The sequence below is a fragment of the Arachis ipaensis genome, chromosome B6 (assembly GCF_059453495.1).
Source record: "Arachis ipaensis isolate K30076 ecotype BB chromosome B6, ASM5945349v1, whole genome shotgun sequence".
Lineage (NCBI taxonomy): Eukaryota > Viridiplantae > Streptophyta > Magnoliopsida > Fabales > Fabaceae > Arachis > Arachis ipaensis.
Window position 1 is genome coordinate 3,734,038 of NC_142441.1, and position 27,626 is coordinate 3,761,663.

At 37.6% G+C, this 27,626-nt stretch overlaps 6 protein-coding genes and 1 non-coding gene across 13 annotated transcripts; 6 read left to right on the forward strand and 1 right to left on the reverse strand.

Annotated features, from left to right (window-relative positions):
- The first annotated feature begins 343 nt into the window (after positions 1–343).
- Positions 344–4,394, forward strand: SPC98 (spindle pole body component 98). 6 transcript variants are annotated; one of them, XM_088491299.1, is made up of 4 exons: positions 399–2,859; positions 2,961–3,392; positions 3,463–3,559; positions 3,743–4,394. In XM_088491299.1, exons 1-2 carry the CDS (start codon positions 554–556, stop codon positions 3,211–3,213), a joined length of 2,559 nt encoding a protein of 852 aa, XP_088347425.1. In that variant the 5' UTR covers positions 399–553; the 3' UTR covers positions 3,214–3,392; positions 3,463–3,559; positions 3,743–4,394. The 6 variants fall into 6 exon arrangements, with proteins under 6 accessions (XP_016205938.2, XP_088347425.1, XP_088347424.1 ...); XM_088491298.1 differs by having other exon boundaries at positions 4,175–4,394; XM_088491300.1 differs by having other exon boundaries at positions 4,178–4,394.
- Positions 4,395–4,689: 295 nt separating this feature from the next.
- On the reverse strand, positions 4,690–7,537 carry LOC107645400 (DNA-3-methyladenine glycosylase (MAG)). Of its 2 annotated transcripts, none has more exons than XM_016349411.3 (6): positions 7,126–7,537; positions 6,896–6,967; positions 6,591–6,714; positions 5,926–5,996; positions 5,212–5,269; positions 4,690–5,012 (listed from the first exon to the last, which is right to left on the reverse strand). In XM_016349411.3, the coding sequence occupies exons 1-6, from the start codon at positions 7,441–7,443 to the stop codon at positions 4,846–4,848; spliced, it is 810 nt and encodes a 269-aa protein (XP_016204897.2). In that variant the 5' UTR covers positions 7,444–7,537; the 3' UTR covers positions 4,690–4,845. The 2 variants fall into 2 exon arrangements, with proteins under 2 accessions (XP_016204897.2, XP_088347429.1); XM_088491303.1 differs by having other exon boundaries at positions 4,846–5,012; positions 5,212–5,265.
- Positions 7,538–8,851: 1,314 nt separating this feature from the next.
- Positions 8,852–9,370, forward strand: LOC107646257 (uncharacterized protein At4g02000-like). The gene has a single exon (XM_016350453.2). It carries the CDS (start codon positions 8,852–8,854, stop codon positions 9,368–9,370), a length of 519 nt encoding a protein of 172 aa, XP_016205939.2.
- Positions 9,371–13,869: 4,499 nt separating this feature from the next.
- Positions 13,870–14,634, forward strand: LOC148554441 (uncharacterized). Its single transcript, XM_088490319.1, has 2 exons — positions 13,870–14,262; positions 14,362–14,634. Exons 1-2 carry the CDS (start codon positions 13,870–13,872, stop codon positions 14,632–14,634), a joined length of 666 nt encoding a protein of 221 aa, XP_088346445.1.
- A 7,346-nt stretch (positions 14,635–21,980) lies between these two features.
- Positions 21,981–23,743, forward strand: LOC107645401 (Aha1 domain-containing protein). Its single transcript, XM_016349412.3, has 3 exons — positions 21,981–23,161; positions 23,253–23,332; positions 23,427–23,743. The coding sequence occupies exons 1-3, from the start codon at positions 22,256–22,258 to the stop codon at positions 23,518–23,520; spliced, it is 1,080 nt and encodes a 359-aa protein (XP_016204898.1). The 5' UTR covers positions 21,981–22,255; the 3' UTR covers positions 23,521–23,743.
- A 1,134-nt stretch (positions 23,744–24,877) lies between these two features.
- On the forward strand, positions 24,878–26,452 carry LOC107645402 (thioredoxin-like 3-1, chloroplastic). The gene is made up of 4 exons (XM_016349413.3): positions 24,878–25,627; positions 25,850–25,924; positions 26,030–26,096; positions 26,183–26,452. The coding sequence occupies exons 1-4, from the start codon at positions 25,299–25,301 to the stop codon at positions 26,297–26,299; spliced, it is 588 nt and encodes a 195-aa protein (XP_016204899.1). The 5' UTR covers positions 24,878–25,298; the 3' UTR covers positions 26,300–26,452.
- Positions 26,453–26,517: 65 nt separating this feature from the next.
- TRNAS-GCU (transfer RNA serine (anticodon GCU)) lies at positions 26,518–26,599 on the forward strand. Its single transcript has one exon. It is a non-coding gene; the product is annotated as a tRNA-Ser (tRNA).
- Positions 26,600–27,626: the final 1,027 nt, after the last annotated feature.

Below are 27,626 nucleotides of genomic sequence, written 5' to 3' on the forward strand. Positions count from 1 at the left end.
TTGTAAATTGTAATCATTAATTAGTTATTATTAATGTTTTAAATAGTGTAAAATTATATTTAATAGTGTAAAATTATTTTTTTTGCTGATTAAATATTGATCAAATTTTAATAATGATGCTAATTCTGTAGATTTTTTTTATATTAATGTTAAGTTAATGATTAAAAATTATGATATAATAATTTAGTAAAATAAATTTTTAATGATTAAGTTAATATAAAACAGTAGCATGTGAATTTTTACTTAAATAAGCATAAAATCTTCCCTCGTCTAAATGTTTATTATTTATGATTTATAATTTCGTATTGAATTGTACTACTTATTATATTTTTTGTTCTCTTCTGTAGGAGTGTATCATTCATATTTAGTTTCTGTCGTCCGTTCTCGTTTTCATTTCCGCGCCCATAATATATCAAATCAAAATTAAAAAAGGGAAAAAAAAAAAAAAAAAACCCAATCGGGGAAAAAAAAGGGTTTTCCTTTTTCCCCAAAATTTGCAACTCCTTTTTCTTTTCTTTTTCATCACTTCACTTCACTTCACACTGCACACAAGATGGAGGACGAAGAAGACCAGCAGAAGGTTTCAGATCTGGTGCGGGAACTCGTAATCCGCCTCCTCTCCTCCCCCGCCGACGACGGCTCCGCCACCACCAACTCCAAGCCCAACCTTAACTCCCCTCACTTCGTCAACTCCCTCCGCTACGCCCAACGCATCCTCTGCAGCCGCCTCACCCCCTCCGTCGCCCCCGACGCCGCTGCCATCGCTGACTCCGTCAAGCGCCGCCTCGCCTCCCACGGAAGCTCCTCCCTCGCTCTCTCCTTCGCCGACCTCTTCGCCAAGTTCTCCTCCAAGACCGGCCCTGGCAGCGTCAACAACAAGTGGGCCGTCGTCTACCTCCTCAAGATCATTTCCGAGGATCGCAAGGGTGCGAAGTCCCAGTATTGCCCTTCTAACCTCTTGCCCAATTTGTCCCTCTCCGACGACGCCGATTTTGGTAAGGGTAAGGGTTCTTCTTCTGTTAAGCCTTTGGGGGATAATAACAAAAAGGGATGGGATAACGGGGTTCTATTGGTTTCAAAGGATCCCGAGAATAGGCGCGAGCTTGCGTTTAGAGAATTTGTCAATTTGGTTAGGGAAGAGAATGAGGTTTCTGAAGAGGTTTTGGTTAGGGATGTGTTGTATGCTTGCCAAGGGGTTGATGGGAAGTATGTTAAATTCGATGGTGGTAGTGATGGCGCTGGGTATGTGTTATCAGATTCGATTAGGGTGCCTAGAGCTACTAGAATTATGGTTCATAAGCTTTGTGAATTGGGCAGATTGTTTAGGAAGGTTACTGGGTATATTGCGCAGAGTATGGATCGGTTTCCGGCCGAAGACGTAGGTACTGTTGGGCAGGCTTTGTGTTCTGCATTGCAGGATGAGCTTACTGAGTATTATAAGTTGCTAGCTGTGCTTGAGGCGCAGTCTTCGAATCCAATTCCTTTGGTATCCGAAACTGCTAGCTCGGGAAATTATCTTTCACTGAGGAGGTTGGCTGTTTGGATTGCAGAACCAATGGTGAAGATGAGGTTGATGGCTGATTTGGTTGACAAGTGCAGGGTTCTGAAGGGCGGTGCAATGGCCAGTGCAATTCATTTGCATGCCCGACATGGCGATCCTCTGGTTCATGAGTTCATGAGGAGGTTGCTGCAGAGAGTGTGTGCACCTCTGTTTGAGATGGTGAAAAGGTGGGTTCAGGAAGGGGAGTTGGAGGATATATTTGCAGAGTTTTTTATTGTGGGGCAAGAGGTGAAAGCTGAGTCTCTTTGGCGTGAAGGTTATAGGCTCAACCACTCGATGCTTCCTTCATTCATTTCACCCTCGCTTGCACAGCGTATTTTGAGGACTGGGAAGTCCATCAATTTCCTTCGGGTGTGCTGTGATGATCGCAGTTGGGCTGATGCAGCAACCAGAGTTGCCACTGATATAGGGGTGACAGCAAGAAGAGGGGGTTTTGGGTACGGTGAAACTGATACCCTTGCTTCACTAGTTGATGAAGCTGCAAAGAGAATTGATAAGCATCTGTTGGATGTAATTTACAGACGGTACAAATTCAAAGAACACTGCCTTGCAATTAAGCGGTATTTATTGCTTGGTCAAGGTGATTTTGTGCAATATCTAATGGACATTGTTGGGCCTGATCTTTCTGAGCCAGCAAACACGATAAGCTCTTTCAAACTCTCTGGACTGTTGGAAACTGCAGTTCGGGCATCCAATGCTCAGTATGATGATCGTGACATGTTGGATAGGCTCAGGGTCAAAATGATGCCGCATGAAAGCGGTGACAGGGGCTGGGATGTATTTTCACTGGAATATGATGCAAGAGTTCCGTTGGACACTGTGTTCACGGAGTCTGTGATGGCAAAGTATTTAAGAATTTTTAACTTTTTGTGGAAGCTTAGAAGAGTTGAACATGCACTTACTGGTGCCTGGAAGACCATGAAACCAAACTGCATCAGTTATCATTCCTTTACCAGATTGCAAAGTGCAGTAAAGAAGGAGTTGGATTCAACATTGAGGCGCTGCCAGGTTCTATGGGTTGAAATTAATCACTTCATTTCAAATTTGCAATATTATATAATGTTCGAAGTCTTGGAAGTATCATGGTCAAACTTCTTAAGTGAGATGGATGTAGCCAAGGATCTTGATGATCTACTTGCAGCTCATGACACATATCTAGATTCCATTGTAGAGAAATCCCTTCTTGGTGAGCTCTCCCAATCGCTTTACAAGTCATTATTAGTGATATTTGACCTTATACTACGTTTTCGGAGCCATGCGGATCGGCTGTATGAAGGTATTCAGGAGTTGCAAGCAAGGTATTCATCTTACTCTGTCTTCCCTGCATTTTTCAGCTTCCTCCACTTCCTAACTCCTAAAATATACTTCCATTTTAACATTTTATATGAATCTGCTCCAGAATCACAAGATCCTCCCAATCCTCTTCTGAACAAGGATCCTGGACTGCTGATGGAAGGAAAGCCCTAACACAACGTGCTGGCGAATTTCTTCGAAATATGGGACATGATCTGGAGGAGATTGCAAAGGAGTATTCGTCATTGCAAGAGGAATTCATATCTCAGTTCCCTGTACAGAAGCATGTTGATCTAAAGTTTCTCTTTTTCCGTCTCGATTTCAATGAATTTTATAGGCGGGTGTCTCCTAGCTCATAAGTAACTTGTGAATAAGGCTGAGGATCAAGTTGAAGCATTATTACTTCAAGAAGATGATGAACTATCAATGCTCTGCAAGAAGCTAACCACCATTCTGTGTTTGAGTGGAATGATTCTATTGGTCTTGGTACTAACTTCCTTCCAGACCAACTCTTCCATGGGTCATTATTTGACTATAGGTAAGATGTATATACTGTCACTTTGTCATATATTTCTTTCAAGGACGATCTAACACACTCTTGTTTCCAGAGTCCAGATGATCAATTGTTGTGGTTTGGAAGGTGGTTTGTGGCGGATGTGAAGCTACTAATATTCTGATTGGATGCTTACTGTGAGTAGTACACACGTAAGTGTCTGAATATCTGATTATTTGATTCGCGTTTCAGCGGCTTTTGTAGGCTGTGCTTCCGGATAGTGTTTTATGTGTATCTTTGATTTTTACCGGCTGAATGAAATATGGGTGTCTGAAAATCTTATTTCTGCATTTTCTTGAACTACTTCTGGTTTACTATCTCTCCTCACTCTGCAGTGTGCTTGAATTTTCGCTCTGTGGCAATAAAAATGAAGCCATGGGTGACTCAAGCATCAAGATGCTTGCATTATTATTCAGTGCACTTTATATGCGTGTAACTTTGTAAGCTAATGAAGGTGCTCCATTTTGATTTTGTATAAACTCAGTTCCTAGATCAACGATTGTAAAGCCTTCTCTCTCTCTCTCTCTCTAAATGGAGCTGCACTTGAAAAGAAAAAAATAGAGCTTAGCAGTGATTACTAGCTTGGACACATGCTTAAGTATTACAAGCTATCGTATTTCAACATGTAGAACTTGGTTTAGAGGTTACTGAGGTTACTATTACTATAATGTTTATGCGTGTCTATGTTCATTGTTAGAATGAAATGTAAATAGTTATCTCGTATCTTTCTGGCTGAAAATGTAGTTATTAGAGATGTTTATTTTCAGTAGTGTCACGAGAAACGCAAGAGGGAGAAGGATTGAATTTATTTTGCAGGGGGATGCTTAAACATCAAGAATGAGGCATGTGGACCAAATTGCAGTGTTCACGAGTTTCTATACAATGGTACTAGTCACTGAGTGAAGATATTGTTAACAATTGTGGTTTGTAAATAACAAAGGTGATTTACTAGTTGAGATATTAAATCAGTTTATGTTTTACATTCAAGTTTTTTTCCCCCATCAGTCATTTGTTAAGACTTAAGAACCTTAAAAAAAATAGCTCGAGGCCTCACATGCCTTCACCGGAAAATTTCGACCAATATACACACGTCAAAGCCGGAAAGCCATTTATTGGATAAAATCAAATGGCCAATTTTATATTTTCTAATTGATTGATAATATATTGGTTCACTGAATGCTCATTATAGTTGCACTTAAAATGTTTTATCTTCATTTTCCAGTCTAAGTAGTAAGCTAATGAACTCTTTACTTTTTCAAAAGTAAACAAACTTGAAAGTAAATTATCAAAAGTTCAAAACCATAGTAGACATTGTGTTAACTAGCATAAGTAATATGCGGCCAGCTGTACAAGCATGTGCATACAAAGTTCAAAAGTGTTAAACGTGAGAGTATTCATGTGTAAATTTACCTAATCTGCCACATTACAGCAGACATAACTACAATGGGGCCCTGAGAGTATTTTTTGGAGCACTAATCCAAGGTGATCCGGCAATGGCGAATCTCCATAATGCATTGATATGCTCTGGCGAAGCATATTGTATACCCACACGTGGACCCACTAATATGTTTTCTGGCTTTGGACCATCTAAGAGTTCCAAACCACCTGTGTATCCATAAAGATAAGCTATCATACTTCAAGTCCAAAGAAGAAAAAAGACTTTGAATATTAAAGTATGAACCATACTGTAATTTATGCATTAAAAATTATTTTCTTATACGCATGCACTTTCCTTTCCTTTTAAGCAACACATTAACAATCATGTGTCGAATTTAAGGTTTGGACAATAGTAATATAAGCTTACCAGGGGTATAAAGAGGATGGTTGGACCACTCCGTTGAAAGACCCAGTGCCTGACCTACCTACCATTTGGAAAAACAAATCATATTTATCAATTTCGAAATCTGGTGAAAAAATTCTTAGGTCATTAAGAACAAGCATGGAAAACTAAATTATGGAATGTGTTATCCTTTTTCTCCTTACTGACTTTTGCCTTCTATGGAAGAATCTCAAGTAATCATGACCATGGTAAGTTCTGATATGTACCAGATTGAGATCTCACATGGAATTCACGTTTTACAAATCTTTAAAAACCCCACATGAAATATTTTATTTCACATTACAGAGAATGAGATTACTTTTGAAAATAGCCATAGTACAAAACTTAATGACCTTGACAACAAGTTATTTCACAAACTACAGCAATAAAAATTAATCATGTGGTTATGTAATGGAAATATTCGAATCTAGGGAGCAAGTATGAAACTGTCCTCTCATCATTATTCACTACAAGATTAATAAACACTTTAACCAAAGTGAAATTTGTCACTTTGGTCTCTTAACCAATGGTATTGGATTCAAATCGTAAGAATAGAAAAAATAGTTTACGATATTTTAAAAAATCTGATAAGGGTATTTTAAGGGTGGAAAAAAAAAGTAAATTGGATACCAACTCCACACAAACAAACATAAGCACCTGAAGAAAACATATTAAAAGGAGGAAGGAAGAGAAGTAAACCTTGCCAGGGCCAGTAAGAAGTATAGGTTTATCAGTTTCCAGACCTCGACGCTGCTGAATGACATTCAATCCTGTTAAATTGTTGAATATTAACAAGGTACTAAATCTTTTAACTAATACAATGCAGAGTTTCCACATAATGAACACTGGTGAAGATATTGAGGTCTTTTGCAACAACAAGTTAAATTGTTAGGACATGTCTGGGAAATCAGAGCTTTACTTCAAGTTTTGTTGAAAGTCTCACCATTCGAATTAATTAGCCAGTTTTGGCACACCCAAAAGATGAATACTTGAAACTAGACGACACACTGGGTTCAATAATTCAGGGTTTTCCCCCTAAACCCTTCGGTTTGTGCGCAGCCAAAAAGAGAAAAGATACTATCTACAAGCCTGTGATGGTATCTTAGTTCGACATGACCAAATCATTACTCAGGATATCTCTTCAAGCAGTTCATTTCTTTAAAAGAGAGCAAGATATCCAATTTTAGAAGCCCGACAACAATATCAGTATCTCTTCATTCATGAATAAATTGAATCAATAACAGAGAAAAAAGCATGTAGCGAGACACCGTGCTGAGCAGAAGGGATTCAAAACAGCAGGACGCAACGTGTAATAGAACGGTTACACTTAAATAGTAGCTTTTGCAGAGTATAGAGAGCATTACCGCTAATGGGAGCACAAGAACGTATCAAGACAGCAGCTCCAGCTCCTTCCTTGTCAGCAACAACATTGAGCATCATGTGGAGACCATAGCAAAGATAAACATAAGCATGCCCACCTGGTCCAAACTACAAAAACACACACCAAAGTTGCTCCAGCTACACTACCACCAATAATCTTCAATAAGGGAGTATATATATACAGAATTACAGATATACTATACAAGTCCGTGATTCAAGTTGAAGAACTCGACCTATTTTATTTTCATTGTTCTATTAAGAATGGCAAAGAATAAAGAAAGCATCTTACAACAGGGGCAGTCCTTGATGTAATGCCAAACCGCCCATGACAAGCTGAATCATTTGGTCTGTAAGCTTCAACCTGTCTGATACATTTCCCTCGTTAAATCACTAATGCAAACCAAATTTATATATATATATAACTTTTTTTTTAACCTAGTTCGGATGAAAGTATGAAACGGATTTAACAGTTATAAAGGAGTGCAATTTCAGAAAGGAGAATGAGGGATGCATAGCTACCTCAGTAATCTGAAGAACGACGTCGTCACGGCGAAGGAACTTTCCGAGCAAACGAGGGGCAAGGTCTAAAGCATCAATCTGGAAGAAAGAGGAGGGTAAAATTTCCATTTTTGTGGCTGATTTGGATTCTGATATGCGTTTGGGTTTTGCAGCGCTGAACTTGGATGATTTAGTAGGGCTGGGTTTCTTCTTCTTCTCCGGTTCGGCTACTCGTTTGAACCGCTGGGTTCGTCGTGGGTTCATTAGGGTTCCGCGGAAACAGAAGGAATCAAAGAAAGACGATGCTGTTTCTGTTTCTGTTTCTGTTGGGAGAGACATGCCGCATGCTGGGATTAGCCACCACCCTGTCCCTTAGCTTTTCAACCTTTCTTTTGTTCTCTCAAATTTTCCCACACTTTCTACTTACACTCAATTTATCAATTTCCTTCTAAAATTAAAACTGTAATAATAACCTTATAAAAATTTCACATCATAATACTGGCGCACAGGAGGTGAGTAAAATTGGGTTTATTTGTATCCGAATCCAATTTTAAATAATCACTCAGTGTACTTTTAAGAATTTTATTCGATTCTAGATTGGATAAAATTATATTATTTTTAGGCCACATTAAAATTGAATCTAGATCAGATAAAGTTTAAGTTTTGATAAATTTTATGTCAAAAAATTATAATAATATTTATTTATAAAAAAAATTATCTATTACCAAAAAATTAATATTCATATTTGAAATTAAATTTGTCTGTAAATTTTAGTTTTATAATTTTTTAACTTGTTTTTTAATTTAACAAATTTGAAAAATAAAATAAAATAATAGACTTATAATTAATATAATATAATATTATAACTAATTTAAAAGACATATACTTTTTTATAATGCATCACCATTCCATTAAAATTTAGATCTTGCATCTTTTGAACATCTAAATTTTTAAAATAATTATTTTATAACATCGAACATTCACATAATAATAATTTAGAGTAATAATAATAATTTAAAATCTTATAATAATAATTAGGTCAATTACACAATAAATATAATGCATATTTTTGTTTTCATTTATTATATGGGTCCAACGGTTTGGTCTGCTTGACCCGAACTTTGTTTTGAACCCAATTTAATAAATTAGCATATCTATTTATTGAAACTTTCAGCCTAACTGAATCACAATAAAATTGGCCAAATTAATCCCAAAATGACCGAGCCAGCTATTCGAATTGGACTCTTATAATAATTTCTCTCAACTGGATAACAAATTTCTCTCAACTGGAGAGAAGTTGGTACAAGTAGAAGTTTTCTGTAAGAGAGATTACGTATCACAAAACATAAAACAGCCATTATGAACTAGAACCTTTTTCATCAATACAAAATAACACATACAGAACCCACACACATAACAATACATCTACATTTCGCAACATCCACACACAAGACCATCAGTTTAGCACGGTTTCGAAGGCAAGAGCATCAGCGGAGTTAAATTCAGCTAGCATGGCATTGTTCATCAGTGACCCTATAGATGGAAAGATAATAACAATCAGATAGGAGGATAAAAAAGGTTTCAAGCCGGAATGCATCAACATAGTTGAAAAAGTCATAGCAGATAAAGAGATTAATTTCAAGACAATCAAGAATGCTTTAATGGGAATATGTAAAAACCTGAAAAGATTATCCATCTCTGAAGTGGGGCGGAACAAGGTGTTAATAAGCATTGAAGACAAAAGAATATGGCAACAGATCTTAAAAGGGGACCATGGAGTGTAAAGGGCTATCTGATTAATCTAAAACTGTGGACACAAAATGAGTCAATACATGAAGTGGATCATAGCTTTCTAGAATTCTGGGTACAGATTCATGGCTTGCCTTTGGAATACATGAATGTTGAAACAGGCAAATTTATAGGTGAAAGAATGGGGATAGTGGAGGAGGTGGAGGATCCGGTCAAAAATAATATTTTGGCAAGGTCTTTTCTCAGAGTGAGAGTGGCTATGGAAGTGACAAAGGCATTACCTACTGGATTTTGGATGAGAAGGGATAATCTTCCTGATGCTAGGATTCACTTTAAATACGAAAGATTGCAAGATTCATACTGCTTGAACTGTGGAGTCTTAGGGCATGGAAGGAAAGAGTGCAACAAGAAAAGGGTGATGGCCTCATGGAACTTAGATATGCCCAAATACACAGCAGGAATGGGGGTCAATCAAGCAAAAGCAATACATGTTGCAATGGAGAAGGAGGAGGAATAGTGCAATGAAGGAGAAACAGAGAAAGGAGGGGAGGCGTGTGGAAGAACAGAATACAACATGCATGTGGCAGAGCTACAGGAGTCTGCAGCCAGTGGAGTAGGTATTGACCAGGCAAAAAATACTGAGAAGAAGGGAGAGCAAAATTCTGGAAGTCAGGAAAGTAGAGAAAAAGTAGGAATGGAAGGAGCGGAGCAGGTGGGAGAAATCCCAAAAAATCAACTAACTAATAGAGGAAATCAAGGGAAAGAAGATCAGAGATTGATGGGGATATTGGGTAAAGCTACACAGCAACAAAGATGTAAAGAGGTCAAGTGGAGTATAGACAAAAAATGGGCCTGGCCCAAAGAAGGCAGGACAAGACTTAGAAGGCATAAGAATGTTTCAAGAAGGAGAGCCCAGTAAAAAGTGTCCAAGCAATGCAGATTGTGAAGAAGAAAAAAGCTACTCATGCACTAAAGGCCCAAGCAAGGATAATACAAGGCTGCCAATGTATACTGGGTATGGGAGTAAAAAAATGATGCAGCAGGAAAAAGCTACTGAAATATAAGGGGCCAAGACAATCAGGGAGTTATTAAGGGAGAAATTTGGGAAGAGAAATGAAGCCAATACATAATAGAGGATGATTGAGCATATGGAAGTCATAGTAGCGGGAACTAGGGAGGAGACACAAAGTGAAAGCATATGGAATTGCAGAAAACAGAATATGAAAGAAGTGAGAAAGAAGAAAGCCAGGAAAACACAAGTCCATAGAGATGGTAAGGGAAGCTTTTACTTGGTGGAGTTGGCTAGTGAAGATGATGAAGAGCAAGAGCAGCAACATAGTAGGGAGAGTACAAAAAAATGGAAAATTGAATTGGCAAACAAGATGCAATACAAATTAAACATTAAAAGGAAAAGGGATTCGATAGAGAGGCTCACAATTCTGGATTCAGATGAGACAAAGATGGAACAGCAGACCATGATAACGAGAAGCAAAAGGGGCAAAGTTGAGTACGAGATCGAAGAGAGAAGCACCAGAAAACTGACTATCAGAGGTGATCACAGCAACTTTTCTCTTGATATGGCTGAGGAAGCGGGCCGACACATGCCCCACCTAGAGCCATGAGTGTTATAAGTTGGAATTGTCGCGGGGTTGCAGCCCCTGCGACAACCTCAGAGACTCAGGACCTCTGTAAAAAATTTAAACCAGATATTTTGTTCTTGATAGAAACAAGGGCCAAGGAAGGTAGAATTATGAAACTTAAAAGGAAGTTACATTTTGAGAAATACTTTTGCGTTGAACTCCGGGGCTTGTCAGGTGGTCTATGCCTTTTGTGGAATAAAAATATTGATGTTGATGTTTATGCATGGTCTAATTATTATATAAAAGCTAAAATAAAAGAAGATAATAACTATGACTAGAGCTGTTGTTTTTTGTATGGGAACCCAAAATTTCAACATAGAAAGGCTTAATGGAAGGAGTTGTTAGTACAGAATAGGTCAACGGATGATCCACAAATATTTACAGGAGATTTTAATGATATTTTAGAACAAGAAGAGAAAATAGGATTGCACCCAAAGCCTCGAAGTCAAATAGAAGAATTTAGAAAGTTTATTAATTATAACGAGCTGATGGATGTAGACTTAAAGGGTGGTAGATTCACTTGATTCAGCAACCCGAGAAATGGATTTGTCACCAGAGAGAGGTTAGATAGAGTCTTGGCAAACTGGGCTTGACGTATGATATATCAGAATGCTACGTTAACTGCTCTACCGGCAATTAGCTCAGACCACTGTCCGATACTTCTACAGCTAAAGCCAAAGGGAAGAAGCTCCAAGCAGTTCAGATATGAGGCTTATTGGGAAGACCATGAAGAATGCAAGGAAATTATCAAAAAAGGATGGAATAATAATAAAAATCAAGGAGGAAAATGGGAAGATCTTTCAGGAAAAATAAAGAATTACAAAATTGAATTGAGCAAATGGAGCAAAAAAACTTTTAGAAGAGCAAATAGGGAGATTAACGGGGTGAAGGAAGAGCTAAAGCAGCTGCAGAAAAGGGACCTAACTGAGGAAGTTCAGCAACGTATTATAACTCTGAAGAAAAAAATTGAAGACTTATGGAAGAGGGAGGAGAAGTACTGGGGCCAACGATCCATAATCAAATGGCTGAGGTGGGGTGATAAAAATACTTCATTTTTTCACGCTTCAACAATACAAAGAAGGGATCGTAATAGAATTGAAAGATTAAAAAATCAAGAGGGATAGTGAATCTGTGAAAACAAGGAGATAATGTCTTTAATTGAAGAACATTTCACAAATCTCTTCACAACAACAGGTGGAAGGAACTTCGAGGATATCATAAAGAAGATTCCGAGGAGAGTAACTCAACAAATGAATGAGGAGCTACTACGGGGCATCACTAATGCAGAAATTAAAGAAGCGACATTTTCGATGGAGAGCCTAAAGGCTCCAAGCCCAGATTGTTTAAATGGACTCTTTTTTCAAAAACATTGGGATGTAATTCATAAGGAAGTTATCGCGGTGGTGAAAGAGGTTTTTGCATCTAGAACAATGCCAGAGGAAATGGGAAAAACTACAGTTGTGTTTATACCAAAAATCAAATAGCCTGAGAATTTCGATCAGCTGAGACCAATAAGTTACTGCAACTTTGTCTACAAGATCATAACGAAGGTAATTGTAATTAGGCTGAGAAAGATACTAGACAAGATAATCTCTCCAATACAAAGTGCGTTTGTTAGTGGAAGATACATTCAAGATAATATTTTGATCGTGCAAGAAGTGTTCCACAGCCTTGGGAAAAAGGGGAAAGGAGGATCACAAAGTCTACAGTCAAGTTAGATATGAATAAGGCACATGATAGACTAGAGTGGGATTTTTTGGAAAAGGTGTTGCAAGCTTTGGGCTTTGATCAGAGATGGGTCAAGATTGCTATGGAATGTGTCAAAAGTGCCTCCTACAGGATTAAAGTAAATGGAAATCTCAGTAAGGTCATTAATCCACAGAGAGGCCTCAGGCAGGGCGACCCACTATCTCCCTATCTTTTCATATTAGCAGCTGAAGTTTTTACCATTCTCATGAAAGAGGCATACAGCAAAGGAGAGATTACAGGTTTCAAGGCAGCACCTACCGCACCTGCCATTACACACCTTTTGTTCGCAGATGATTGTATAGTTTTGGCTGAGGCAAGGGAAGATTAACTTTATCAAATCATACAAATTTTGAATTAGTACACGAAGGCATCGGGACAGATGATAAACTTGGAGAAATCAGGGATTATTTTCGGAAGCCAAGTTTCTATACAAACAAGGGTAAATATTGAAGAGATATTAGGAATGCCTACTTGGGAGGAACCAGAAAAATATCTTGGGCTATCGGCACAGTAGAGAAGATCCAAAAACAAGGCACTAACATAGATAGAGGAGAAGGTGATGAACAAGTTAGAAGGCTGCAAAGAAAAATTATTAAATTAGGCGGGTAAAGAAATCTTGATTAAGTCTGTGATATAAGCAATTCCAGCATATGTTTTGAACGTTGTGATGTTGTTGAAGAATTTCTGTCAGAGAATTTGCACAAGAATAGCAAAATTCTGGTGGGCAAGCTCCGGAAAATAAAAAGGGGTACATTGGTAGAGTTGGACAAAAATCAGCATGAGCAAAGAGGAGGGAGGCTTGGGTTTCAGGGACATGCAAAGTCAGAACTTGGCGTACCTAGCGAAGCAAGCTTGGAGAGCAACGAGGAATCCTGATGCCACTTGGGTTAAAATACTGAAGGGTATATACTTTCCAGAAACAGATTTTTGGGAAGCGAAGGAGGGGAAAGGAGCATCTTGGGCTTGGAAAAGCATAATACAAGGAAGAGACTTTCTAAGAAGGAAAGGAAGACGGAGTATCAGACAAGGCAAATCAATTAAAGTAAGGAAGGATAACTGGATTATGGGAATGAATAGAATTCAAGCAGCCATAAACACAACGGTGGAAAGAGAGAATGATTTAATGGAGGAAGGTGGATGATGGAATGAAAACAAGAGCAGACAAGTTTTTCCACAGAACATAGGAGATATGATTATGAATACACCTATAAGCTTTATTAATAAAGAAGATCGGATAATATGGCCCTACAGATATGACGGAACATACACAGTGAAGACAGGCTATTATGCGGCTAAGATGGAGAAAAGAGAACATGAAACAGGTTTAGCATCATCAAGTACAGATTTAAAGGAACTTTGGAGGGGAATCTGGGAAATGCGAGTCCCAAAAAAGATCAAAATGTTTGCTTGGAGGGTTGCACATGATATAATTCCAATAAACTATAACCTTTATAAGAAGAGAATCATAAGAAGCTCTATATGTCAAATTTGTGGAACTGAAGTAGAAACAACGGAGCATGCACCCTTACTATGTCCCTGGACGAGAGCTATGTGCTTTGGAGCTCAAAATCAATGCATCCCAATACCAGAAAATGTTATTTCATATTGAGAATGGCTACTAGAGAACATGAGGCAAATTAACAAGGAAGGAAAAGAAGCGAAAGAAACTATGATAAGCAAATTGGGATACCTAAGCTGGGAAATTTGGAAATCTAGAAACTATGCAATTTTTCGGAATAGCAACATAGAACCAATGGCAACGATCACAAGGGCGAGAATTTCAGAAATGGAATTTGAAGAGGCAAATAAAATAGATGAACAGAAGCAGCCAATCACAGACAAAAGAAATAGTATTGAAAATAGAAATCTGTATAGAAGAAGGGTTACCTGGAGGCCGCCAATAGGAGACAGGCTCAAAGCAAATGTTGATGGAGCTTTCAGGAAGGAATCCAGAAAGGGTGCAATAGCTGTTGTAATTAGAGACAATGAAGGAAAGGTGGTAGCAGGATCAACTGAAATAGTCAGAGCAACATCAAGTCTATTAGTGGAATCAATGGCATTAAGGAGTACTCTTATTCTAGCAAATAATTTACAATTGGAAAATATCCTATTTGAATAGAATAGTTTACCTCTCATCCAAGCAGTGAAAGCGAAAGAAACAATTGGTGAGATAGATCTGATTCTGAGGGATATCTATGTCCTGATGGAGGGTATACCAAATAGTGGTTTTACGTGGACACATAAGAAGGGCAATCAACTAGCACACCAAGTGGCAAGCCTTGCGATAAATGGCAAACTGAATCGAAATTGGACTTGGGACCAACAAGTGGAAATCAGAGGGATTGCAAGAAGAGAAACACGGAGTACTTTCAAACAGGCCATGATTGAGTAGCAACATTTTCAACAGAATTTTCAAGCTCTGCGGATAGTGAGAGGACAGTAAGATGACACCTGAAGTGTCGGCGCTAGATATCTAAAGACTCTGAACCAATCTTGCATCATGGCATCCTTGTAAGTAGCAAAAATCAGACTTGCGGGAGAAGATGGATTAGAGCTGTGGGATTCTCCAGAAAAGAAAAGAAAAGAAATCAGCCGCAGAATTTTTTGGCTTGCTGTCTTGGTGCGATGAAGGCGTCATAATTGAGGACACGATTCCTCTGCTGGCTGGAGGTGCTTTAAACGGACGAAGAGGATGGAGATCCAGCTACACCTCCCCTAGTGTCGTTAATCAGAGTGACGGCCGCATAGGAGCTAGAACGCACCAGCTATCAGGACAACACAACCACAAAACCAACTCTGACTGGATCGGCGGCAACTTACCCTGAGAAGAGGACATCTGCCAAAGTCCAAGTGAAGGCGCGCTTCCCGACTTCGGTTTGGCATTTAAAGTAAGGCGAGATTGAAGGGGAGCGTTGGACAGAGTAGTAGTGACGATGTTAAAGACCCAAGCGAAAGCTCCGATACAGGGAACGAACGGCGAAAAGATAGGCTTCAAAACGGGATAAGGCACTGGTATAGAAGCAGCAGCTGCAGTTTGGGAAAGAAGGATGCATCCAGTGCCGAGTCCAATACCGAGTCGTGTATAGGGTTGGAGCTTCGATTTTCTATGGTCTGAATTTTCTGTTAGTTTGAACCCTGACAAAAAAAAAAACGAATTAGAACTAAATCATGAGCACTCCTGCATCATAAGTTATTTTTATTTAACATCAGTTAAAAATATAAGCATTTATTAAAAATTTAAAATTCATTAAAAACAAAAATAATTTGTCTTCATCACAAATGAAGAGAAGAAAAAGGAGAATTCAGTAAAGCTAATTTGAAAATTAAATTTTTTAAAAAGAAAAAAAGGATCAAATTATAAAAATAAAATTTTCTTTGCCATATCAACAAATCGTTATTGTGTCCACGTAACAGAAATTAGTCTAATTTAACTTTTCGATAGCAAGAAATAAAGAAAAAATGTCTTACATGTTGTGATAAGGATTCTATCACACCTTACGTGGATGCCCATTTTCCATGAGGTGTAGTTTCTCAAGGATGACTTAGAAGACCACATTTAATATGAACTTGAAAAGCTTTCTCATGTACGTGTATAAATAGAGGCTTAAGCCTCTGAATGGAAATACACTACAAGCAATAACAAAATACTATTCTCCCTTCCTTTTCATACAAATCAATCTTATTTTATGCTGCAATCAAATACTCTTCTTCTTATATTTCTACTACAATTCTTTCTCTTCTTTTATTTTATAAGTATTTTAAATTCTATTTTCTATTACTCTTTACATATAATATTAATAGCAATATTAACCATCTTTATTATATTGAGATTGCAACAATAAACAGATGCGATTCTCTCTCTCTTTATTTTTAATACTTCTTTCTATCTTTGTATATATATACACATTACAACATATAATATTATTATATATATATAAATTATTATTGGGCTAATTATTTTAATACTAGAGTCTTCTATTTGTACATCTCTATTATATATATCTTTTATTTCACAACACGTTATCAGCACGAGACTCTGATCAAATTTTTAGGAAGACTCAGGTAACAAATTTTTATTATGTCAAAACTCTCTCATCTTGAATTCAATGCTCTTGACATATCTGGAAACAATTATTTATCATGGATACTAGATGCTGAAATCCATCTTGATTCAATGGATCTTGGAGATACCATTAAGGCTGCAAATAATGCATCCCAGAAGGATAAAGCCAAAGCCATGATTTTTCTCCGTCGTCATCTTGACGAAGGATTGAAAAATGAATATCTTACATTAAAAGATCCTGCAGATCTTTGGAAAGACCTTGAAGAAAGGTACAATCATCAGAAAACGGTGATACTTCCTCAAGCCCGGTATGAATGAACGCATTTGCGTTTACAAGATTTTAAATCTATAAATGAATATAATTCTGCAATGTTTCGGATCACCTCACGAATGAAATTGTGTGGGGAAAAAATAACTGATCATGATATGTTGGAGAAAACTTTCTCAACCTTCCATGCCTCGAATGTGCTCCTGCAGCAGCAGTATCGAGAGAAAGGGTTTAAGAAATATTCTGAGTTAATTTCTTGCCTTCTTGTTGCCGAACGCAACAATGAGTTGTTATTGAAAAATCATGAAGCGCGCCCAGCTGGCGCCGCCCCATTTCCTGAAGTAAATGCGGCAAATCATTACCCCAGAAGAGGTAAATGGCAAGCTTTTAATAACAAGAAAAATTATGGAAGGAAAAAGAATTATGTTCAAAAGAGAGGATCTCACCAGAAGTGGGACAAAGAAAAGAATATCGGGCAGAATAAATCAATCGAGGAGAAGTGTTTCCGCTGTGGTGGAAAGGGCCATTGGTCACGTACCTGTCGTACCCCAAGGCACCTAGTCGATCTTTACCAGGCATCTTTGAAAAAGAACGACAAAGGAAAGGAAACAAATTTTGTTTCAAATGATGCTGAGAACTCCACCACTCATTATGATGTATCTGATTTCTTTGAGGACCCTGAAGGAAATATTGGCCATTTGATCAATGATGGAATAGTTTAATATGTGAAATTGTGAAGTATCTATGTAAATAAATAATGTAAAAAATTTATTGTTAAAGTTTTATTTTCTATGTATTTAAGTTTCAAATGTGATGTACATAAATAATGAAATATTAATATTTATGAATTTTGAAATTATTAATTGTGTCAAATTTTAAAATAAAATTTTGGTATATGACATTATTTTATGTACAGTGTTTCTTAGAAAATAATTCTGATCAAGTATTCAATTTAACTGTGCATACTACTCATTTTATTATTATTTGTTTTTGAAGAGAATGGCAAGGATATGTAATGAAGATGTATGCCTTGCGGATAGTGCAAGTTCGCACACTATTCTCAAAAGTGATATATATTTTACCCATCTTGTGCCAAAAGAGGAATATGTTAACACTATTATTGGCTCAGGCAATGTGATAGAAGGCTCCGGAAGAGCTATAATTTTGTTTCCTGGAGGAACAAAATTTATAATAAATAATGCACTATTATCTACCAAGTCTCTGAGAAACTTGTTGAGTTTCAAAGATATTCGCCGAAATGGATATCATGTTGAGACGATGAATGAGGGAAATCATGAGTATTTATGTATAACAACTCATGATTCAAATAAGAAAGTTATATTAGAAAAATTACCCTCACTTTCATCTGGGTTGTATTATACCAAGATTAGTGCAATTGAATCACATGCCACTGTAAACCAGAAGTTTACTAACTCAAATGAGTTCATAACTTGGCACGACCGATTGGGTCATCCGGGAACAACCATGATGAGAAGAATTATTGAAAACTCTCATGGACATTCACTAAAGAACCAGAAGATTCTTAAATCTAGTGAATTTTGTTGTGCTGCATGTTCTCAAGGGAAATTAATTTTAAGGCCATCACCAGTAAAGATCGGATTTGAGTCCCCTGAATTCCTAGAAAGGATTCAAGGTGATATATGTTGACCTATTCATCCACCATGTGGATCTTTTAGATATTTTATGGTCCTGATAGACGCATCTTCGAGATGGTCACATGTGTGCTTATTATCTTCTCGCAACCTGGCGTTTGCGAGATTACTGGCTCAAATTATTCGATTAAAAGCACAATTTCCAGAAAATCCAATTAAAGCAATTCGTCTTGATAATGCTGGTGAATTTACTTCCCAAGCTTTTGATGCTTATTGTATGGCTAATGGAATAAGTGTTGAACATCCAGTAGCTTATGTTCACACATAAAATGGGTTAGCAGAATCACTTATTAAGCGCCTCCAATTAATTGCTAGACCCTTACTTATGAGAACAAATCTCCCAACCTCGGTTTGGGGGCATGCTATTTTACATGCCGTAGCACTTATTCGTTTGAGGCCAACGAGTTATCATCAATTCTCTCCTATACAATTAGCTTTTGGCCAGCAGCCAAATGTTTCCCATTTAAGAATATTTGGGTGTACGATATATGTTCCCATTGCACCACCTAATCGCACCAAAATGGGACCCCAAAGAAAATTGGGGATATATGTTGGATATGATTCTCCCTCTATAGTGAGGTATCTTGAGATACAAACTGGTGATGTGTTTAAAGCCCGGTTTGCCGATTGTCATTTTGATGAATCAAAATTTCCAACATTAGGGGGAGAGAATAAGTTTCCTGAAAAGGAACTTAATTGGAATGCATCATCGTTGATGCATTTAGATCCTCGATCAGCGCAATGTGAACTAGAAGTTCAAAAGATTGTACATTTGCAAAGAATAGCAAATGAATTGCCTGATGCATTTTCCGATACAAAGAGGATAACCAAATCTTATATACCAGCGGAAAATGCCCCAATTCGAATTAATGTCCTAGTAGGACAAGTAGCTACTGAAGCGAATTCACGCCAGAAGCGTGGCAGGGCGGAAAATGTCCCAATTCGAATTGATGTCCCAGCAGGAAAAATAGCCACTGAAGCAAATACACGCCAGAAGCGTGGCAGGCCTGTCGGTTCTAAAGATAGAAATTCTCGAAAGAGAAAAGAGGTAAATACTATTCCTGTTGAAAAAGACATAGTAGAGACACCCGCAGTTGTCCAAAATTCTGATATAACGCCAGAAGACGTTCAGGTACCTGAAAATTGTGAAAATGACGAGATCTCGATAAATTATGTCTTTACAGGAGAGAAATGGGACCGAAATAAGACAATTGTCAATGAAATATTTGCATATAATGTGGCATTAGATATCATGCATGAAAGTAAGGATCTTGAGCCAAGATCAGTCGAAGAATGTCGACAAAGAAATGATTGGCCAAAATGGGAAGCAGCCATGAAGGCTGAATTAGACTCACTTGCAAAACGTGAAGTCTTTGGACCTGTAGTCCGTACACCTGCAGATGTAAAACCTGTTGGATACAAATGGGTATTTGTGAGAAAACGAAATGAGAAAAATGAAGTTGTGCGCTACAAAGCCCGACTTGTGGCACAAGGTTTTTCACAAAGGCCCGGTATAGATTATGAAGAAACGTATTCCCCTGTAGTGGATGCGATAACATTGCGTTATTTGGTCAGTTTATCTGCATATCATAAACTGCATATGCATTTAATGGATGTGGTAACAGCCTATTTGTACGGCTCATTAGATCGGGATATCTATATGAAAGTCCCTGAAGGACTAAAGATATCTAAACCATCCAATGAATATTCGCAAGGGTTATACTCAGTTAAATTGCAAAGATCTTTATATGGTCTAAAGCAATCTGGACGAATGTGGTATAATCGTCTTACTGAGTATCTGGCAAAAAACGGATTCAAGAATGATGATATCTGCCCGTGTGTTTTCATAAAGAAATCTGCATCCGGATTCATTATAATTGCTGTGTACGTTGATGATTTAAATATCATTGGGACTCCTGAAGAGATTCCAACAATTATAAAAACTCTAAAAGAAGAGTTTGAGATGAAAGATCTTGGAAAGACTAAGTTTTGTCTCGGCCTACAGATCGAGCATATAAAAAGTGGGATCTTTATTCATCAAACAACATACACAGAAAAGATCTTGAAAAGATTTTACATGGATAAGTCACATCCATTAAGTACCCCAATGATTGTAAGATCTTTAGATGTGAAAAAGGATCAATTCCGTCCTAAAGAAGAAAATGAAGATATCCTTGGTCCTGAAGTACCATATCTTAGTGCCATTGGAGCGCTAATGTATCTTGCTAATAATACGCGAGCTGACATATCATTCGCGGTGAATTTACTAGCAAGGTATAGTTCCTCTCCAACCAGAAGACATTGGAGTGGAATCAAACAAATTTTTCGATATCTTCATGGAACGTTTGATATGGGATTGTTTTATCCCTATGGATCCAAGTCACAACTAGTTGGCTATGCAGATGCCGGATACCTGTTTGATCCACATAAAGGGAGGTCTCAAACAGGATACCTATTCACATATGGTGGTACAGCTATATCATGGAAGTCCACGAAACAGACGATAGCAGCAACCTCCTCTAATCATACTGAAATACTGGCGATTCATGAAGCTAGTCGCGAGTGTTTTTGGCTGAGGAGTCTGATTCAATATATTCTGTCATCATGTGGACTAATTGATCATAAGATAGCTCCAACTGTCCTGTTTGAAGATAATACAGCATGCATTGCTCAACTTAAGGGTGGATACATCAAAGGTGATAGAACAAAGCATATTTCTCCCAAATTCTTCTTCACTCATGATCTTCAAAATCAAGGGACAATTGATGTCCAACAGATCCGTTCAAGTGACAATCTGGCAGATTTATTTACAAAGTCACTCCCAAAATCCTCCTTGGAAAGATTGGTACATAAGATTGGGATGCGCCGATTTCGAGACATTAAATGATGTCGGCAAGAGAGGGAGACTGTACTCTTTTTTCCTTGGTCAAGTTTTTTTTCCCATTGGGTTTTTCTTGACAAGGTTTTTAATGAGGCAGCCCCATCATTAAAGGATATTGTACTCTTTTTCCTTCACTAAGGTTTTTTTTCCCACTGGGTTTTTCTTTAGTAAGGTTTTAACGAGGCAATAATCCTAAATGGTCATCTAAGGGGGAGTGTTGTGATAAGGATTCTATCACACCTTACGTGGATGCCCATTTTCCATGAGGTGTAGTTTCTCAAGGATGACTTAGAAGACCACATTTAATATGAACTTGAAAAGCTTTCTCATGTACGTGTATAAATAGAGGCTTAAGCCTCTGAATGGAAATACACTACAAGCAATAACAAAATACTATTCTCCCTTCCTTTTCATACAAATCAATCTTATTTTATGCTGCAATCAAATACTCTTCTTCTTATATTTCTACTACAATTCTTTCTCTTCTTTTATTTTATAAGTATTTTAAATTCTATTTTCTATTACTCTTTACATATAATATTAATAGCAATATTAACCATCTTTATTATATTGAGATTGCAACAATAAACAGATGCGATTCTCTCTCTCTTTATTTTTAATACTTCTTTCTATCTTTGTATATATATACACATTACAACATATAATATTATTATATATATATAAATTATTATTGGACTAATTATTTTAATACTAGAGTCTTCTATTTGTACATCTCTATTATATATATCTTTTATTTCACAACATTACAGATTATTATAAATCTTATAGGGCAATTTCGAAAATAAATTTAAATAATTATTATTTATTAACTACATAAACTACTTTAAGGTTTGAGTACAGTTTCTAACACCACTGTGAAGCTTAACTCCATCGCGTGAGATGCCCAATCCAAGTAGTTAATGAGTGGTTTCTAGTTTCTAGAGGCTTCGACAGTCAACATTTTCAAGCTTGAAGCTCCCTGATTTCTTCGTGGCACTTTCTTTCTAGACCTTTCCACACTTTCCCTTTTTAAGTTTTTAATTAACGCCCCCTTCTTACCAGTTACCCCGCAGTCCGCAGTCCGCACCCTATCAAGAACCCAAAACCCTCACTCACTCACTCACTTGAATGGCTCGTTACGGCGAAGGAGACAAGCGCTGGATCGTCGAAGAAAGACCCGACGGCACCAACGTCCACAACTGGCACTGGTCCGAGACCAACTGCCTCGATTGGTCCAGAAACTTCTTCAACAACCTCCTCAACGACCTCCCTATTCTCACCGGCGAATCTAATCTTTTCATCGCCACCACTAAGGTCTCCTCCGTCGACGGCGAGGCCTACGTCAACATCCGCAAAGGCAAGATCATTCCTGGATACGAGATCTCACTCACCCTCGCCTGGCAGGGCGAAGCCAAGGACTCCGACGGTAAGTCTCTCTTGAAAGTTGATGGCACCGTCGAGATCCCTTACATCTCCGACGAGAACGCCGGCGAGGATCCCGAGCTCAGGGTTACTGTTAAGGACGAGGGACCGATTGGAAGGACGCTCAAGGATGCCATGCTCTCCAAGGGGAAGCCCTTGATTTTGGACAAGATTAGGGTTTGGGTGCAGAGCATGGCCAAGGGTGGACCTGTTAAGGACGAGCTCGAGACCAAGAAGCCAACGCCGCCGCAGCAGCAGAATCATGCTGCCGCAGCTGCGTCGGCGGCTGTGGCGCCTTCTTTGGCTTCAGCTGCGACCAAGAAGGAGGGTTCGGCGGAGAAGGAGGCGAAGAAGAAGAAGAAAGAGGGATTCAAGAGTATTAGCATGACGGAGAGGTTCAATTGCAGGGCGAGAGATTTGTATGAGATATTGTTGGATGAGAACAGGTGGAAGGGTTTCACGCAGAGCAATGCGAAGATCAGCAAGGAGGTTGGTGGAGAGTTCAGCATCTTCGATGGTTCTGTTACCGGAACCAACGTGGAGTTGCAGGAAGCTAAGTTGATCGTTCAGAAATGGAGGTTCGGAAGCTGGCCTGATGGTGTTCATTCTTTGGTATGACCTTGTTCATTTCATTTCATTCTTTTGTTAATGTAGAGATTTGAATGCGTGCGTGTAAATAAAATGGTGATTGAAATTGTTACAGGTGAAGCTTGTGTTGGAGGAGCCTGAACCTGGGGTTACTGTTGTCAAGCTCACACATAATGATGTTCCTGAAGAAGATAGGTGAGCCTTTTTTTTTAATTGCAATTGGTTATTGGAAGGTTTGTTTTGAGTTTTTTTATCAATTTGTTAAATGATATTGTTATGGTGTGTGTAGGTATGGAAATGCCACTGTGGTGGAGAACACGGAGAGAGGGTGGAGGGATCTCATCTTCCAAAGGATACGTGCAGTTTTTGGGTTTGGAATTTGAGATTTTAATTCTTACCAATGTAGGGTTTTTCTTTCTTTCTTTCCTTTCCTTTCTTCTTCTAGTGTCATGTGTTGTAGAATTTTCACGGATTTTGAATCATTTTAAGTGAGGGGAAAGGTGAAATTTTAATGGATTGACAATTGCATAATTGTTGAACTGTGATTGAGGCTCTGGTTAATCTTGCCAAGAGTGTCTTTCTTAAAAATACTTTCTTTCTGCTTTTCCATCTTCTTCAATGTTCTATGTTGCTTCATATTATTATTTACTAGTAAACACTAAAATTTCCTCGTTAAAAAATAAAACCCAAGATCAAAGATAGAAATATTTTCAGAAGATTTAAAAATGTGACAAAAGTTTCTTTATTTGGAGTAAGCCTTTGCCACTTTCCATCTTTGGAGAAGATTCTTGTCAGATAATATTATTGGTGGTTTACTCATCATTTGTTATTCATTCTTGCATGTCATCAACTTGTGCAATAGAATGTATATTTGATACTTTCAACGTGACTTGTCAGTATTCTTGTTGCTGTTGGACACTGCACCTATTAGAGAGGACTATATGATTCATTGCATATTTTAGGCATAACTTGCGCAGAGAAAAGACAGATAAATTATCTAGAAATTAGTATGCTTACTTTCATATCATTGTCGAGAACTCGACATCTTAGAGATTCGTTCTTAACTGAGTTGTTATACGGTATTTGGATTTAGACATGGAGTACTAATTTAGAAGGGTTGATTCTTAGGCCCCCCAACTTTCATGTAGGAATGTTTAGGAGAACTTAGCTACGAACATGTGGCGATTTGATGGAAGTTGTTGCAGTGATACGCTATGTATAATTGCATATGCGCTTACGTAATGAAATTTAGTAATTCTGATTGATTAGTGTTAAAGTGTTTAATAAGCCAGCCAGTGTTCCCACAAGAACAAACACAATTATCTCCAAGTATTTTCATGTTTGAATTCGAGCTCATTTATATGCAGTTGAAGAAAAGGGTGAGAAATGTTTAATGAGGAGGGTGTTTTCCGTCCATAAGGGTTGCAATCACAATTAAACGAACTTGCATTTGCCTAAAGCTTGGTTCAATACTGATTACTGAAAGATCCTATTGGCCAAGTAAACGAAAAAACAAACTATTTTAAACACTATATTGTTCTCTGTTGAAAATACGATTAAAAGAAATGTAATCAATTAATCATAAGTGTGCTAATTATATTCCGTGTACTTGCTCTTCTATTCATTAAATAAATGATAAGTAATCACTAGGTAAAACGGGGCAAGTTGCAAATATGGATCACAAAGTTCAGGCCACTGAAAAGGAACTGTGTTATATAATATGTATTGGTTTAAGGGTTTAAGCTCATGCCTGTGTTTCCTAAATCTGAACTCAAAAGCACATAATGGGCCGGATCATTTTGATTCTTATTTAACCCATATTGTAAATCAATTTAAAACGAGAGCCTGTGGCATTGGGGGGGGATCTATCCGGAATGATTGGTCCCGTGATTGGTTTCCCTTGTCATATGGTTTTCTTTTCTCTATCTTGTTTACGTTGTCGTTGAGCACACCTTTTGGATAAGCCTCACTCTCACTTTCCTTAAACTATTTATTTTCATTTTTCTTCTTCTTTCCCCTTGTTTTGACTCCAACACCATTATCCCACACCACTTTCCATCGTCACTACACCAAACTTGCAAGATCCGCAAATGATTCTCTTATTGTTCTCTTAGCTATCACCAAGCATAATCGCCATTGAAAGAGAAAAGTGAAAAGGGGTATGTCTGCTACAGGGTTATTATATCCACATATTCTCTATGGTGAAGTCGTAGTTTACCAGAGAGATCAACAGCACCAGCACCAGCACCAGTGCTTGGTAAGTAGTAGTAGTGGCAGATACGTGTTTTTATCTTCATTGAAGAGTAGTAGTGGTTGCGGGAACGCTTCTTTTGGGCAGAGGATTAGGCGGAGGAATTTCAGAGTTGAAGCGACGTGGCCAGATTTGTCAAGACCAAGTGTCATAGAGATGGAATCCATTGATGATAGTGAGCAGCTTGATCAAATTCTGCTTCATGCTCAGCAAAATTCACAACCCATCATCATTGATTGGTATTTATGTTCTTTCCATCTTCTTATTCTTAATTAGTTCTATGCTATTGCTATACACATAACAAGATATTTATGTCAAGCCGCATCTACTGTAGCTAGATATTTTTTAGGACTTTTTTGTCTTTTTCAATATCTAATATCTAAGATTGTTGAAAGAACATTGAGAATGAAGTTTCTTGCTACTTTAAAAAAATCAACTTGTATTTATTTTTGTGAATATAGGATGGCTGCTTGGTGCCGTAAATGCATATATTTGAAGCCCAAGTTGGAGAAATTGGCTGCGGAGTATGACACAAAGTAAATTATTCTTCTTTTAAAATTGAGCCTTCAATGACATTAATATTAACATCATCTTGAAATGGTGATAATTCATTTGTTTTTCTTACTTTGTCACTGTTTCAGGATCAAATTTTATTACGTGGATGTGAATAAAGTGCCTCAGACTCTAGTGAAGCGTGGCAATATCTCTGTGAGTATGATCACTAGAATGTCATAACATGTTCTTTGATGCTCTTCCATAATTTCTTTTCTGATGATGTTGTTATGCCACTTTAGAAAATGCCAACAATTCAGTTGTGGAAAGATGGGGAGATGAAAGCAGAGGTGATTGGAGGCCACAAGGCCTGGCTAGTCATTGAAGAAGTCAGAGAAATGATCCTAAAGTTTCTATAGTGTGTTCTATTATTCTTCATTCTTCTCTTTTTCTTATTTTTCACAACCTCAATGAGCACATATGTTTATTCATATAGTAATTTCTTACTCCCACGAATCCTCCGAGCTCTGACATTTTTTTATATCATTCGGGGTAGTTCCCTCGTTTGTTCAGATTACACTCAAAGAATGGTGTTATGATAATTAACTACAAACCATAGCAACGCCTTTTCAACCTCGTCGCTTTGGCCGAGTGGTTAAGGCGTGTGCCTGCTAAGTACATGGGGTTTCCCCGCGAGAGTTCGAATCTCTCAGGCGACGCTTCTAAACTTTTTAATTTTTTTTTTGGGCGGGTTTGGACATGCCATGTTTAATATTGCATTAAGCCCATAAAATAAGCATGGGCTTAAAGTTTTGGTGGCATACAATAAATAACATGGGAAACTCTTAAGATGCATAAATTTTAAATATTTTTCTTTTAATGCCTGTCTTCACAAAGTAGTAATCACTAATCACATGCAATGTTTGAATTTTGAGCCTCTGTCATATCATATAAAAAAGCCAATCACCAGTTGTTTTGATTTACAAAATAGAGGATTCGAATTTTTCAATTGAATCACAGAGTCCAATTAAATAATTAATACACGCTCTTATAAATTGATAATTATATGGCCTAATTTAACAAGGAATAAAGACAGATTAAAGTAGGCATGGAAGGGATGCTATTTGACACTCTTTTTGGTAGGCAAGGAATTTTAATATTTGATACTGATATCTATAAGTAACATAACTCATTTAAAAAATGTTCATATACTTTTCATATCCTATAAAAGGCTGTGACGCTTTTTTCCCCCTTATTTGAATATGTGCCAAAACAAACTGCAACAATCTGTTCCATTTTCAACAAAAAATAGGAAACTTCAAAAGCCGAAATTTTCTATCAAGAAAAGAAAGATGAAATTGATCAACAAAATATGTGCAGCTACACGTGACTTGATTTCCACACTGAATATATATATATATATATTATTAAACTACTCTTCCACCTTAATCCATGACAATAATAAAAAAATTTTGTGGTCCACAAATTCACACTCTTCAATCTTCAAACCTCACATCCCTTCCCTGCTATTTATATCACACATTTTTCAATTCCATTGCAATCACCACAATACACTTTTCATTATTCTCACCATTCTCACCCAATCCAAGTATTCCGAACTCTACGTCCAATGACTTATACTACGCATTTCCAAGTTCCTTTTTTCCATTACTTTGTTGTTATTCTCTTCACGGCTGCAACCGTCACGTTCTTGCCACTGCTGCCTGTTGAAGCGGCTGGTGCCAC

What these genes read in the sequence shown, in the direction of transcription:
- LOC107646257 (XM_016350453.2), top strand. Translation starts at nt 8,852, where the DNA reads ATGGCAACAGATCTTAAAAGGGGACCATGGAGTGTAAAGGGCTATCTG.
- LOC107645400 (XM_016349411.3), bottom strand. Translation starts at nt 7,443, where the DNA reads ATGTCTCTCCCAACAGAAACAGAAACAGAAACAGCATCGTCTTTCTTT. An exon ending in TTCTTGTGCTCCCATTAGCG is followed by an intron (nt 5,997 to 6,590) that starts GTAATGCTCTCT and finishes ACAATTTAACAG; the next exon opens with GATTGAATGTCATTCAGCAG. An exon ending in CCATCCTCTTTATACCCCTG is followed by an intron (nt 5,013 to 5,211) that starts GTAAGCTTATAT and finishes ATGGATACACAG; the next exon opens with GTGGTTTGGAACTCTTAGAT.
- LOC148554441 (XM_088490319.1), top strand. Translation starts at nt 13,870, where the DNA reads ATGAGGCAAATTAACAAGGAAGGAAAAGAAGCGAAAGAAACTATGATA. An exon ending in TAGCAGGATCAACTGAAATA is followed by an intron (nt 14,263 to 14,361) that starts GTCAGAGCAACA and finishes CTATTTGAATAG; the next exon opens with AATAGTTTACCTCTCATCCA.
- SPC98 (XM_016350452.3), top strand. Translation starts at nt 554, where the DNA reads ATGGAGGACGAAGAAGACCAGCAGAAGGTTTCAGATCTGGTGCGGGAA. An exon ending in ATTCAGGAGTTGCAAGCAAG is followed by an intron (nt 2,860 to 2,960) that starts GTATTCATCTTA and finishes AATCTGCTCCAG; the next exon opens with AATCACAAGATCCTCCCAAT.
- LOC107645401 (XM_016349412.3), top strand. Translation starts at nt 22,256, where the DNA reads ATGGCTCGTTACGGCGAAGGAGACAAGCGCTGGATCGTCGAAGAAAGA. An exon ending in CTGATGGTGTTCATTCTTTG is followed by an intron (nt 23,162 to 23,252) that starts GTATGACCTTGT and finishes AAATTGTTACAG; the next exon opens with GTGAAGCTTGTGTTGGAGGA. An exon ending in GATGTTCCTGAAGAAGATAG is followed by an intron (nt 23,333 to 23,426) that starts GTGAGCCTTTTT and finishes TGGTGTGTGTAG; the next exon opens with GTATGGAAATGCCACTGTGG.
- LOC107645402 (XM_016349413.3), top strand. Translation starts at nt 25,299, where the DNA reads ATGTCTGCTACAGGGTTATTATATCCACATATTCTCTATGGTGAAGTC. An exon ending in CAACCCATCATCATTGATTG is followed by an intron (nt 25,628 to 25,849) that starts GTATTTATGTTC and finishes TTGTGAATATAG; the next exon opens with GATGGCTGCTTGGTGCCGTA. An exon ending in GCTGCGGAGTATGACACAAA is followed by an intron (nt 25,925 to 26,029) that starts GTAAATTATTCT and finishes TCACTGTTTCAG; the next exon opens with GATCAAATTTTATTACGTGG.